This window comes from Juglans regia, chromosome 1 (genome assembly GCF_001411555.2).
Source record: "Juglans regia cultivar Chandler chromosome 1, Walnut 2.0, whole genome shotgun sequence".
NCBI lineage: Eukaryota > Viridiplantae > Streptophyta > Magnoliopsida > Fagales > Juglandaceae > Juglans > Juglans regia.
This window is the reverse complement of record NC_049901.1, coordinates 7,873,430-7,885,756: the sequence shown is the minus strand read 5'-3', so window position 1 is coordinate 7,885,756 and position 12,327 is coordinate 7,873,430. Positions and strand designations below refer to the sequence as shown.

The following is a 12,327-nucleotide window of genomic DNA, read 5'->3' as shown; positions in this document are numbered from 1 at the left end:
TCCTCATTCAATGTTTTCATCAATTCCAAAAGATCCGCCTTCTCAAAACACAAGCCCTTTCAGGCTAACGCTCCTTTCCCCATCAAGAAAACCCCAAAACACATTTTTTTTACGGCGAATCTTTGCGTTTTTCCGGTCACTTACAGATGGACTTGATCGGTAAGAACTCCCGGGCGGGGACACCAGTGAAAGAACCACATGGGCCTCGATCAAAGATTCATGAAAATCCCAAGCTTGCGGAGAATTTGAATCCCAATGTCTCTCATTCAAGCCCTGGTCCTAGATCCGCGAGCTCCCCAATTATCAAGTCAGCGAAGGCGAAAAAATCAGCAGCGAAGAACCCAAATCCGGTCCCATACTCTCCACGTAACAAGATTCGGGAGAGAAAGTTCGTGGTGGCGAAAAAGAATTCCAAGAAGGAGAATTTGGGGTCGAAGTTCGAGTGTAAGTGCAAAGAGAAGGCTGGTGGCGGAAATATCACGAAGTGTTTGTGTATGGCCTACGAGAATCTGAGGGCATCCCAGGAAGAGTTTTTCAAGGCTCGAAGCAAAGAGATTGGGGAATCGGATCAGTTGCAGGCTTCTGATAGAGCTGAGACTGAACTTGAAGAGGAAATAGAGAAGGGCTTGATGCTCCAAGATCTGAAAACAGGAGATGAGCATGAAGGGCAGGTGGATGAAAATGATTTCATTTCGGGGAATGAGCCAGACGGTCAAGTAGGTAGTTCATCGGCTAAGAGAAGGAGGGACAAGTTATTGGAAGAAGCAAGGAAAAGTGTGCCTGAATCTGGGTCTGGCAAGGTGAAGCATTTGGTGAAGGCCTTCGAGAAGCTTCTTTCAATACCAAGTTCGAAGGACTCGGATGAGAAGGATGAGAAAGAAGCAGAAGAGACTGAGAAGAAGGCAATGAAATGGGCTTTACCAGGATTGCAGTGTCCTAAGGTTCCTGAGACACGGGTTTCGTCTTCTTCTTTCTGTCCATCAGAGATGTTCTTGACATCAGAGAATCTTGGTTTAGATTCGCGGTTTTCAGTTTCATCTTCGTGGGATAGTAGCCAGGGAAGGTGGGTAGAAATAGCTTGGTTTATTTTATTTAGCTTTAAATTTGACTATTTTGAGTTCCATTACTAGGGTTTTGATTTGGTTTGCTTTGGGATCTTTTGGTGCTTCAGCATTTCAGGCAGGAATTCTAATGGGGGCCGTCGGAATCGAAGAAATGTAAGATTTATTGATTTTTGTTTAGACTATTGGAAGGAGGTAAATTTTTTTCACTTGATAATGCAATATTCTTCTTTTTGAATGTCAGAGCTCTGAATCTTCTGGTACAATGGGTGGAAGTAGATGGAAGAAGAAGCAGCTCAAGGTCACCAGCCAAAAACCGTTCAAGCTAAGGACAGAGGTGAGTGTAGTGGAAGTGAATTGATTGTGAAAACTGCATCCTAACCTGCATTGCTTCTGCTTGTAACTTTGGTAATTGAATTGCATTGTAGCAAAGAGGAAGACTGAAGGAGGAGGAATTTATGAAGAAGTTACAAGAAATGGTGACAGAGGAGGAGAGGCAGCGGATACCAATTGCACAAGGTCTACCATGGACAACGGATGAACCAGAGGTGAGGCCATTTTGGAAACAGCTAATAGGTTTTCTGGACTCCCTGGTTTCAATGTTAAGCACCATAATTTCTGGATGTAGTTTGCCGACCAATGTTCAAAATCACGAAAAAAATCTCATGTGATCATGATCTTGATCTTTGAGTTTTATTATGAGTGCAATCATAATAGTTCAGGTACTTGACTGATATTAAAATGAAAAAGAACTTAATAGGTTTTTGGCTTTACCAGCATATATGCAGTCAAGGGGGTTTTGTTCTTTATGATCTTTATTTACATTGGTTTGGTGCTGGTTATCTCAGTGCTTGATAAAGCCTCCAGTGAAGGAGAACACAAGGCCAGTAGACTTGAAGCTTTACAGTGATCTGCGAGCAGTAGAACGTGCTGAGTTTGACCATCAGGTGCTTTTCTATATGATTTCAATTAGTTAGCATATGCATTGTTATGCTGTTTCTATCCTACTCTGCGTTATCTTCTTCAATTAGCTAACAAACATTCCAAAAGCTTCGCCTGAGTATGAGTTTGAGTATGCATTACCCATTGATTATACATGTGTTCTTGTTAGCCTGATTATACATGTTCTTGCCGCTGTATGTGCATAACTAGGTAGCAGAGAAGATGAGCCTGATTGAGCAATACAAGATGGAAAGAGAAAGACGGCAGAAGGTACATGATATGGAATGGTTGTCAAATGTCAAGCCCATATCACGAAATTTATATTATACATCTAAAATGTATGTGTTCGTATCGCTCTTGCAGATGGCAGAAGAAGAAGAAATAAGAAGGTTGAGAAAGGAGCTCGTTCCCAAAGCACAGCCTATGCCCTATTTTGACAGACCCTTCATTCCCAGAAGGTAAAAGGTGATCTAGTTTTATTCATCTGGTTCCATAAGAGCTTGGTTGCATTTCGGCTTTCTTTTCTGTTCGGGTATTTCAACACCGATGAATAATATTGTTTTAGAAAAGTCATAACCTCATTAATTTGAAAAAACCAACATAAGAACAATAAAGAACGGATCTCATTCGCATTCGCACACTTTCCTCACGAGGCATCTTGTGTATATAGGCCAATTACAACAATTGATAAGGCCAAAGTGATAAGGGGATTTACATTTGGAAAAAAGCATTTCTTTTGATCATCTTCTTTATCTTCGGCACTTGTTGATGTCACTCTTAGCTGAATCTGGTTAAGGTACTTTGCTGCTATATATACAAAACATGATGCCAAATCATTCATTGTATAGTAATAGCTTAACCAAAAATACAATTGCTACGATCCTCTTTTTACTATCTGGATGCAACTTTTAGAAAGTAAAGAGTTAATAAATATAACTCATACTCAACTTTCAGAACGGCGCTGTTTATTAGCCCCAAAGACTGAATTCTGTTCACCCTTGTGCATGCCATTGACAAATTTTGGTTTATCAAATATTTACATCCAATATATGCTGCATTTTCAGGTCTAAAGGGAGCTATTAAAAATCCTTGTGTTCTCCCTCCCCCTTGTAATAAACAATATAGATTGGATGGATGGTGTCTCTCATATTGTTTTTTTTTCTTTTTCTTTTTCGTTTTTGTTTGTTAAGATCGATGAAGCATCCAACTGTACCTAGAGAACCAAAGTTCCACATACCACAACAGAAGAAGATCAAGTGCTGTCTGTCGTGGGATGAGCTCAGTACCTACACTTACCAAGATTAAAGTACAATATAGTTTTATTGTCATCAGTTACTAAATAATCATATTCTTTCTTTCTTTTTTCAAGTTTGTATATGAAGCAACCAATTTAGTTGCAATTTTGATGCCCTTTGTGTGAGATTATTTCTATTACCCCTTTCCTTCTCTTGTTTTAAATTTTCAAAAAAGTAATAAATGGAACGATGACAATACAATATTAGCAAAGATCGATAAATGATCAGCCCACACACACACACATGGCAACTCTCAGGCGTTTGCCAAAAAAAAAAAAAAAAAAAAAAAAAAAAGAAGATAAAAATTTGTATATATTTTTCGCTTTCACTCAATACGATTTAGTATTTTAGGAACAATAATTCATCCCACACACACACGACACACCACATCACACATTTGGTAAGAGAAAAAATAAAAATAAAAAAATCATGTTTAGTTGGTGTAAAATCATGAGTAGAATTTTTTTATCTTTCATAATTTTTTTATCTTTTTTTCTTTTCTCATCAAGCCTGCATTATATGTATTAATAGAAAAGAGTTACTCTACAATGTTCAGGGAGGATCCTTCCCATATCTATATATAGAATACAATTAGGAATACTAGTAAAGGGGTATTTGACCAAAAATATCTTCAGTCGCTGCCCATTGCTATAGAATGCGCACATTGATTATGAGATCGGTGCATTTTCCTGATCCTCCAATAATTTATACGATGATGGAGATTTCTGCTAATGTCATTTAATATTGGTGCTAATTGCCATTGAGTTGAAGAAGATTCTTTGGTTATAGCATCTATTACCGTTTGGGCGTCTCCTTCCAGAATTGACTCACTTGTTTGCAGATGATTTGCCATTTGTGTTGCAAGGAGAGCTGTTGAGGCCTTTGCAAAGGTGGGGTTGGTGTTTTGGATTTTAGAAATCCATACCTCTATAAATCTTCCTTCTAAATCTCCACATATGGCTGAGATGGATGAAAATGAGTCCTGGATCGCTGATTCAAAAGCTGATTCAAAAGAGAAGCTCCAATTTAGGCGAAGGCTTGATCCAGCTTTCTTTAAGGATATTATTTGTCTTCTGCTCCCATGCTTTTATTGTAATCTTGATATGTAGCGTTTAGTTAGAAGGAATCATTTTCTAACGTTGAGGATGCATCATTGTGAATGATATAATTCATTTTTCTCCAACTGAAATCCATAGCTATTACTGCAAAGAGCTGGAAAGAATGAACTTCTGATTCAGTTAGACCAAGTTGGGAAATTGGATTTATTATCAACTTTATCCATTCTTACATGGACGTGATGGGGAGTGATGCCAAATTTAGAGGCCAGCTGCCATATTTCCACAAGATTCTAGCTACAGGGCATTCCACAAAGAGATGAAGTAATGTTTCTTCTGCTTGATTGCATATTGGATAGTGTTCCTGTTGTAGATTCGAGATTATTCTATGTATCTGAGCCCTGGTAGGAAGAATGTCTCATACAACTTTCCAAAGTAAGAGTTTGTGACGATCATGTATTTTAAGACTCCAGAGTTTTTTGAAGCTGGATTCTTGGAAATCTTGAGGCACTATAATCGCTGCATGTTTTGCCGCCATATGATATTCTGTCTTGACTTAGAATTTTCCATTATGATTTGGGAGCCATATTAACTTGTCACTTCTTTGATTGTTTTGAGCAAGAGGAATTTGTTTTATGAGATCAATGCTTTCTTGTTCAAATAATGTAATCATTTTCTCCATATCCCAACCCTGTGGATTATTTGTAATGATATCAGAAACTTGTAATTAGGGATATACCTCATCCATGTTCGAGATTGGCTTTGGCTTGAAATTGTCCATATCTGGTATTCAAGGTTCTGCCCACACATTTATTGACAAACCATCATAGATTTGAAAGCACGAGCCTTTTGCTAATAAATCTCTTGTCTTGAGGAGACCTTTCCATACCCATGAATCTGAATTTTTGATTCCACATTTTTGAAGGGGATTGTTTTGAGGTATTTTTTTTTATAGAAGCTTGTGCCAAATTCCATTGTTATTCTGACTCAATTCCCAGCTTGTTTTTGCTAACAATGCTAGATTTATTTTCTCCATTAGTCTAAGGCCCAATCCTCTTAGATATTTCGGTTGGCATATTGATTTCCATGATTTTTGAGTCAAATTGTGATTTTTGTCTTTTGGAAAACCCCACCAGAAGTTTTTGAAGCTTCTATTCATATCTTTGCATATAGATAGTGGTAATAGAATGACTGCATTTGGTAAGTTGGGATTGAGCTTGCAATTGATCTGAGTAACATTGTTCATCTAGATTGAGATAAGACTTTTGATTTCCAGCCTTCTAGTTTGATCTTGATTTTTGCCATAAGTTCTTTGAAATCCTCCTTTTTTCCTCTTGAGAAAGAGGTAGGAAGGTCGAGATATTTCATTCGTGCCGAAGATGGTTTGTATGGCAAAATCTGATTTATCAAACTCTTTGTTGCCAAATTTGTATTCCTTGTTATGAATATGGAAGATTTGTTGAGGTTAATATGTTGTCCTGACCAAGTCATGTATTTGCCAATATTATCAGATAAAGTTTTGGCATTTCTCGCATTTGCTTTTCCAAAAACAATGAGATCATCTTTGAAGAGTAAATGTGAAATTGGGGGGCAACCTCTGCTTATTCGTATTCCATCAAAGTGACCTTGTGCCTCTGATTTAGAGATCAATCTAGATAACACTTCAGTGCAAAGTGTAAATAAGAAAGGTGAAATTGGATCCCATTGTCTAAGTCCTCTCTATGCCTTGAAAAAACCCCTAAGACTTCCATTTATGATTATAGAAAAAGATGATGTCAGAATACATTCCTTTATGAGATTAATCCATGTAGCGCTGTATCCAAGAACTCTCGTTACTTTGAATAAAAAATCTCATTCGACATAATCAAAAGCCTTTTACATATCAAACTTGATTGCCATTAATCCTTGTCTCCCTGTCTTTTTCTTAAGATGGTGAAATAGCTCATGTGCTATCAGGGTATTTTCTTTTATATTTCCACCAGGAACAAAAGCCGTTTGTAAAGGATAAATGATGCTTGGAAGAGTATATTTGAGTCTGACGGCTAGAATTTTTGTAATGATTTTGTATTTCTACCAAGAATAAAAAACGTTTGTAAAGGAGAAATGATGCTTGAAAGAGTAGATTTGAGTCTGACGGCCATAATTTTTGTAATGATTTTGTAGCTCACATTATTCAAATTAATTGGCCTGTAGTGCTGAGGTTGATTTGGATTTGGAATTTTTGAGATTAGTGCAATATTGGTGTAAAGGAGAAATGATGCTTGGAAGAGTAGATTTTAGTCTGACAGCCAGAATTTTTGTAATGATTTTGTAGCTCACATTATTCAAATTAATTGGCATGTAGTGCTAAGGTTGATTTGGATTTGGAATTTTTGAGATTAGTGCAATATTGGTCTGATTCATTTGCTTCAATAGTTTACCACTTTGAAAGAAATTTTGCACCATTCTGACAACTTCTCCTTTAATGATATCCCAATGGTGCCTATAGAAAAGTGCTGTCATCCCGTCCGGACCAAGGGCTTTTTGGCATGGTATTTGTTTCAGTGCTGAGAGTATTTCCACTTCATTTGGAATTGCACTAAGAGACTGGTAGTTCTGATCTAAGGTAAGGGGAAAGTATTTCACTAAGAGACTGGTATTTGTTTCAGTGCTGAGAGTATTTCAGCTTTTTTGGATTTTTTGGAAACTGGTAGTTCTGATCTAAGGTAGGGGGAGGATCTAGGTGCCTCTCTTTTTTTCCTAATTTTCCCCTTTGGTTCATTTTTCAGTATCAGCAGAGTACTGGCCAATTTTGCATCGTCTGGAGAGTGTTCGGGGATTCCTAGATATCCCTCTGAGGACTCTTTTGTTTTTTCTTCTTCACTAGCTTGTGATCTTTCGTAATCAGAGGAGTTAGGCCACATCTTTTTGCTTTACCCTCATTGATTTCTTGAGTGGACTTTCCAATTTCAGGGGCGAAACTGGATTTCGTAAGGCATTGAAAAGCCTCTACTATTCTGCTTGTTGTTGTTGCAAAAGGAATTTCTCCCCAGTGTCAGCCATTGATGAATTCTTGTGGCTCTCACTTGTAGAAATACCATCCAGATTAACTGCTTCGGTCAGAGATTTTAGAGAGAAATTCCCACTTGTAGGAAAAAAAGTTTTGTCTCTTTCGATGGTATAAAGGAGTTTATGGTGTAGAGATTGAACCCTTCACTAATTATTTTTGCAGATGATTGTATCCTCGGTTCCTTTATATCTGACTGCTTTAATGTCGAACCACCCACGACTTTCTTTCCTTTCAGTTTATCTTTCATTGCAGCTTGTACTTCAATTACTTGTACTGTATTTGATGGGAGAGAATCTGGCGGCCTTAATTTAATTGCTGCATTCAAAGAGTCTTCGGTTGGTGAAGTATAATTAATGGGAACACTAGGCTGAGATATTTCAATGAACAGTGGAACAATGAGAGGCGTCACTGCTAGTGGTTTTGCCGAAAAAATACCACCGTGGAAGGGTGGTCATCCACCTTGAATCGGTCCTATCATCGGCGCGAAGAGAGCTTGTAACGGATCTGAAGTTTGCTCTGCTTTTGAAGTTTGTTTACTGGAGATGAGATCTCTCTGGTCCGACACTCGCAATGGCCTTTGATTAAAAGCTGGAAATACATTTTGCTTGGCTGAAGAAGTCCCACTTTGCACCGATTGAAATTTTTGTTTTTGCCGAAATAGTCCCATCTTGCACCGTCTGAATGTTCCATGATGCACCGACTGGTAGTTCATTTTGACTTGCCAAGAGAGTCCTGCTTTGCACCAATTGAATGGTTTCAATTGCATGGGTTTTAACCGAAAAGCTTGAATGGTATGCTTGGAAAGATTCTTCAGCATTTGAGGTTGATGAAAAATCCATGGGTGATTTTTGTAAAGCTTGAGAAGATGCTTGACTTTGATGGGGTGATTGGTTTGTTCCAAAGTTGTGTAAATCTGCTCTTAGCCATGGGCCGAAAGGAAGCTCTGAGGGAAAATCTTTTAGAAAAGTGCAAAATATTTGGGAGTGACCCAGCCTCCCACATGCATAACAAAAATCCGACAACCGTTCATATTTACAGGAGACCCGAGTGTCAATACTATAATCTCTAGGGAACCAGAAGCCTTGCTTTAGTGGTTTAATTATGTCTATTTATACCTTCATCCAGATGAATTTCTTACAGGCTATCCCAAATTGTGGATCTACCTCCACTTCCACTAATTTTCCTATAACACTGCTAATCTTAGTAGCATTATCAATGGTCATATGATCCAATGTGAGACCATGAACTTGTATGAAAAACATTGAAGAATTTAAACATATTTCATGCCAAGTAGAGCCAGGAGGCCAAGGTTTTAAAATGAGAAGATGGCCCTTGAAGTTCCAGGGTGCTTGGTCGAGGATCCTTTGTTTATCTTGTGGAGTTTGAAAAGTGAACAAGAAACGATTTACCTCTAGGTCTTCAATATGGAATTTTTGAATGTAATTACAGGCTGCTTTGAAGCTTGCATGCAGTGAGATCTTGTTCAGAGGACGTGTAGCTACAATTCTTCCCACTAGTGCTAATTCTATAGATACCTTTGCATGGTCAGGTGCAAGTTCAGGGTTCAAATCCTGCCATGAGAGAGCTTCCGTTTGATTGATTAATGAGTCCATATCCATGCAGAAAGCTGGTGATGAAAGGATGAGAGTTATATGAAAGGATGTGCAGGTGGCTGATGGTGGTGCAAGTTTAAGTTGATTTGTATCACTCCAGAAAGACGAGTGGGAAGACTCCAGAAAGACGAGTAGACGGATAGGGAGAGTATCTATAGGGCTGCATGCACATTCAAAAGCGAGATGATTGTCTTTCATATGTTAGTTATATCCTTCATCAGTCTTGAATTTAGAGCTAAAATCTTATTTATGGTTTGGACAACGTTAATTCCATACCACCTTACCGGAACAAGTATCATTTGAGCAGAATTGGCCACCTGGGTTATGGATGATGAGTAGAGAAGCATTCTTTTAAATAAATAATCAAGCGTGATGCATGATAAGTAGTAGGATATGCATAAAAGATGCAACTTCACTCTCATCACCCGTTTTCCATCTTAAGGCACAAAACAGATTTTGTACAGGATGATGACCACTTGACTCTTTTCTATCTTCCTATGCGGTGAAGCTGAACAAGATTTTGTAGTAAAGATTTTGATAAGCCTAGGGAAATTGATAAACACACAGCTCATTATTATTATTTTTTTATGGGCCAAATAATTAATTGATGGAGAATAGAGAGAACGAAATGCTTCCAATTGTTCAATTGGAGAGGGGGGAGCCAATTGGCGATTTTGTGAGCAGTAATTGTTGAATTATTAATAGTGAAACTTCCCAATCCAACATTAAAGATTGGATAACCGAGTTGTCTCACCTTCTAATCTATGATTACTTGTTTCATCCTCATACGTCTAGTGTGAGAAGAGAGAGTTGTGTTCCCAAATTAAACGCTTTCCAAGGTATAATAAATGCAGGATTAATTTTCAAAAGAAAATAAATGCATGAAATCTTGAATAATAGACTAAACATATCAAATTATAGATAATTGAGTAAAAATAGTTGTCAAAGCACCAAAATTTGAAACCAAAACATCAACCACGTCTATCTTAACAAAACACTTGGCAGATGGGACAAAATGTTGTCTTAATACATTCGCAGTAGTAGTTGCCACATTTTTCAACAAAAGTAGAAACCTAAAATAGTAAGACCAAATGCTCTACCACATCTCTCGAATACATTGATCAGGGGGCAACAACGATCCTCCCAGCAACTTGGTCAAGGTCCCGCTGACCAGTTGAGGTGATTCTCCTTCCACTAAGAAACAGCCATAAATAAATAAGGTATCAGCAAATAATATCACATTCCAAGGGAGAAGTGCCAAGTGATTATGATCAAAACCGTAGTGCAAAATGTAGAAGCATCCAAGGGCAGGTTGAATGAAAAAAGAAAGGTTAGCAACGTCTTCTCATTGGGGTTTTTTTTTTTGGGGGGGGGGGGGGGGAGGAAGGGGGAAGCGTTACAAGTACATTTAAAATGAACAGAATAATTCCCTAACATAATTTCACTATGGAGAAATGGAGTGGGATCTGCATGAGAGCTTTGACAACACAGAAATTATATTCGGATATTTAACACAGAGAGACCAAAGGAGGGAGAAAGATGAAGCAGAGGTTGGTGATGATGAGAGAAATGGTATAAGGGGCTAACTCTACAACATAATGGAAATATATCTGATGTAAAGTTCCACTTTGATGGGATAGAAAAACTAAATCTGTGTTCTATGCATAAAAAGGAGCATCTATTGTCTTCGCATCATTGTCTATACCAAGTGTGATCACCTTAATCTTTGCAATAGAAAAATGGTTTAAATAATGTTGAGCTCACCCCTTTGGGTCAACGTCAATAATGTTCATTTGCTGCAACTGTTGCAGAATGTTGCGAGCAACAGAACCACTGCTCTTGCAGAAATGGGGTGGACGACTTCCATTCCTCTGACTCCCACCATAAATCCTTCTAAAAGAACCAACACCAAGACCTCCCCTCAGGTAGATCTTCCTTGCCATGGAGGCTGCACAAGATTCGGAGACATATATATAAGCACGTTGCAGACCACGGGCATAAGAGAAACTGTTCAGGATGCAGACCAGGATAAAAGAAATGAGGAGACGATTCTTACCAGCTCTCACATAATACCAATCAGGGTCATAAGGAGCCAGTTCCTTAAACCTTGCAGTCTTCACAATATCTGCCCACTCCGGCAGCTCCATCTGCTCACAAAAGATGAATGAAAAGGAAATTAGTTCACATGTAATAAAAACAGCATACAACCACACCGAATTACAATGTAGGATACAACTTAAACTTCCAATTAAGAAACATGCCAAAGAATGGCCAAAAGGCTGTTAGATATCGTGCATCAAAACAGCATGCATTTGAGATACACGTTTCAACTATTTTTCTACCTATCCTAATTGTACTGAAAAATAACTCCAGAAACCCCCGGGCATAACAAGAGCATAAAATAGACGTATATGAATGAGAACAACACACTACAATTGAAAAAGCAGATAGATATTGAAGTGGAGTAGAAACTAAATTAGATCAATTAATTCTTGGAAAAACAGGAGGGCATTACAAGAATGCAATGCACTATGTTAACCTAGCTATTTACTTGCTAAACAACTATAATAAAGAAGCCACAAAAATAAGAAATTTCTTCATTGTCTGTTATTTTCCTCGGTTGTCCTAGCCAACAAAAAGTCCAAAAATACAGACCCGACTCAGCAATCATAAGTAAAACTCACGGTTACTTCAATTAAAACCAATCTTATTCATATGATCATAACATCGTAATACAGCTCATATTTGGAGAAAAAAATAAAAATTAGGGCCAAATCCAAAAACCCATATCAGCCATAAATCAGCTACCAATATTTTAAAAAAAATAAGAGCCTAGTTTTCTTACAGCTTCTAGTCTTCTACTCCAATTTTCCTCGAAAAACAGGCCGGCTATGTAAGAGTAATATGTGTGTGTGTGTATTTGTGGTTGTGGATATACATACCTTGCCGGATCGCTTTAGATGAGCCGAGTAAGCCTTCACGAACTCGTGAGGCGAAACGTCCTTCACAGTCGTCGCTGTCGCCATTGATGAAGCAAGGTAGAGAGGCTTGGGTCGCACAGGTGAGGGAGGCTAATCGCTTGGGGGCGACGAAGTTGGCTCTCTCTCTCTCGCTCGCTAGGAATCCCGATTCAGTAAGCATTAGCTTTTATATGCAGCAACCCCGTTAGGGTTTCCAATCTTGGACTGATCCATTAAGGGTTTTGTATTTGGGTTGGGTGCAGAAAACGGGCCTTTATGTTTTGGGTCGATGATGTAAATATCTCGGCCGCCTAATTTAGGATTTCATTTTACATTATAATAGACACAGTAT

The 12,327-nt window shown here is 38.2% G+C and overlaps 2 protein-coding genes across 6 annotated transcripts; one reads left to right on the top strand and one right to left on the bottom strand.

Annotated features, from left to right (window-relative positions):
- The first annotated feature begins 7 nt into the window (after positions 1-7).
- On the top strand, positions 8-4,281 carry LOC108987944 (protein WVD2-like 4). 5 transcript variants are annotated; one of them, XM_018961024.2, is made up of 9 exons: positions 8-1,063; positions 1,172-1,217; positions 1,306-1,398; positions 1,490-1,609; positions 1,910-2,008; positions 2,214-2,273; positions 2,367-2,461; positions 3,194-3,309; positions 4,140-4,281. In XM_018961024.2, exons 1-8 carry the CDS (start codon positions 147-149, stop codon positions 3,306-3,308), a joined length of 1,545 nt encoding a protein of 514 aa, XP_018816569.1. In that variant the 5' UTR covers positions 8-146; the 3' UTR covers position 3,309; positions 4,140-4,281. The 5 variants fall into 5 exon arrangements, with proteins under 5 accessions (XP_018816569.1, XP_018816568.1, XP_018816570.1 ...); XM_018961023.2 differs by lacking the exon at positions 4,140-4,281 and having other exon boundaries at positions 3,194-3,497; XM_018961025.2 differs by lacking the exon at positions 4,140-4,281 and having other exon boundaries at positions 3,068-3,286.
- A 5,623-nt stretch (positions 4,282-9,904) lies between these two features.
- LOC108988231 (40S ribosomal protein S19-3) lies at positions 9,905-12,239 on the bottom strand. The gene is made up of 4 exons (XM_018961432.2): positions 11,958-12,239; positions 11,072-11,162; positions 10,780-10,963; positions 9,905-10,209 (listed from the first exon to the last, which is right to left on the bottom strand). The coding sequence occupies exons 1-4, from the start codon at positions 12,039-12,041 to the stop codon at positions 10,137-10,139; spliced, it is 432 nt and encodes a 143-aa protein (XP_018816977.1). The 5' UTR covers positions 12,042-12,239; the 3' UTR covers positions 9,905-10,136.
- Between the last annotated feature and the right edge of the window lie 88 nt (positions 12,240-12,327).

Coding starts and splice junctions, on each gene's coding strand:
- LOC108987944 (XM_018961024.2), top strand. CDS start 147: ATGGACTTGATCGGTAAGAACTCCCGGGCGGGGACACCAGTGAAAGAA. Junction 1,064..1,171: donor TGGGATAGTAGCCAGGGAAG/GTGGGTAGAAAT, acceptor TTGGTGCTTCAG/CATTTCAGGCAGGAATTCTA. Junction 2,462..3,193: donor AGACCCTTCATTCCCAGAAG/GTAAAAGGTGAT, acceptor TTGTTTGTTAAG/ATCGATGAAGCATCCAACTG.
- LOC108988231 (XM_018961432.2), bottom strand. CDS start 12,041: ATGGCGACAGCGACGACTGTGAAGGACGTTTCGCCTCACGAGTTCGTG. Junction 11,163..11,957: donor ATCTAAAGCGATCCGGCAAG/GTATGTATATCC, acceptor TTTTGTGAGCAG/ATGGAGCTGCCGGAGTGGGC. Junction 10,210..10,779: donor ATTGACGTTGACCCAAAGGG/GTGAGCTCAACA, acceptor GCTGTTTCTTAG/TGGAAGGAGAATCACCTCAA.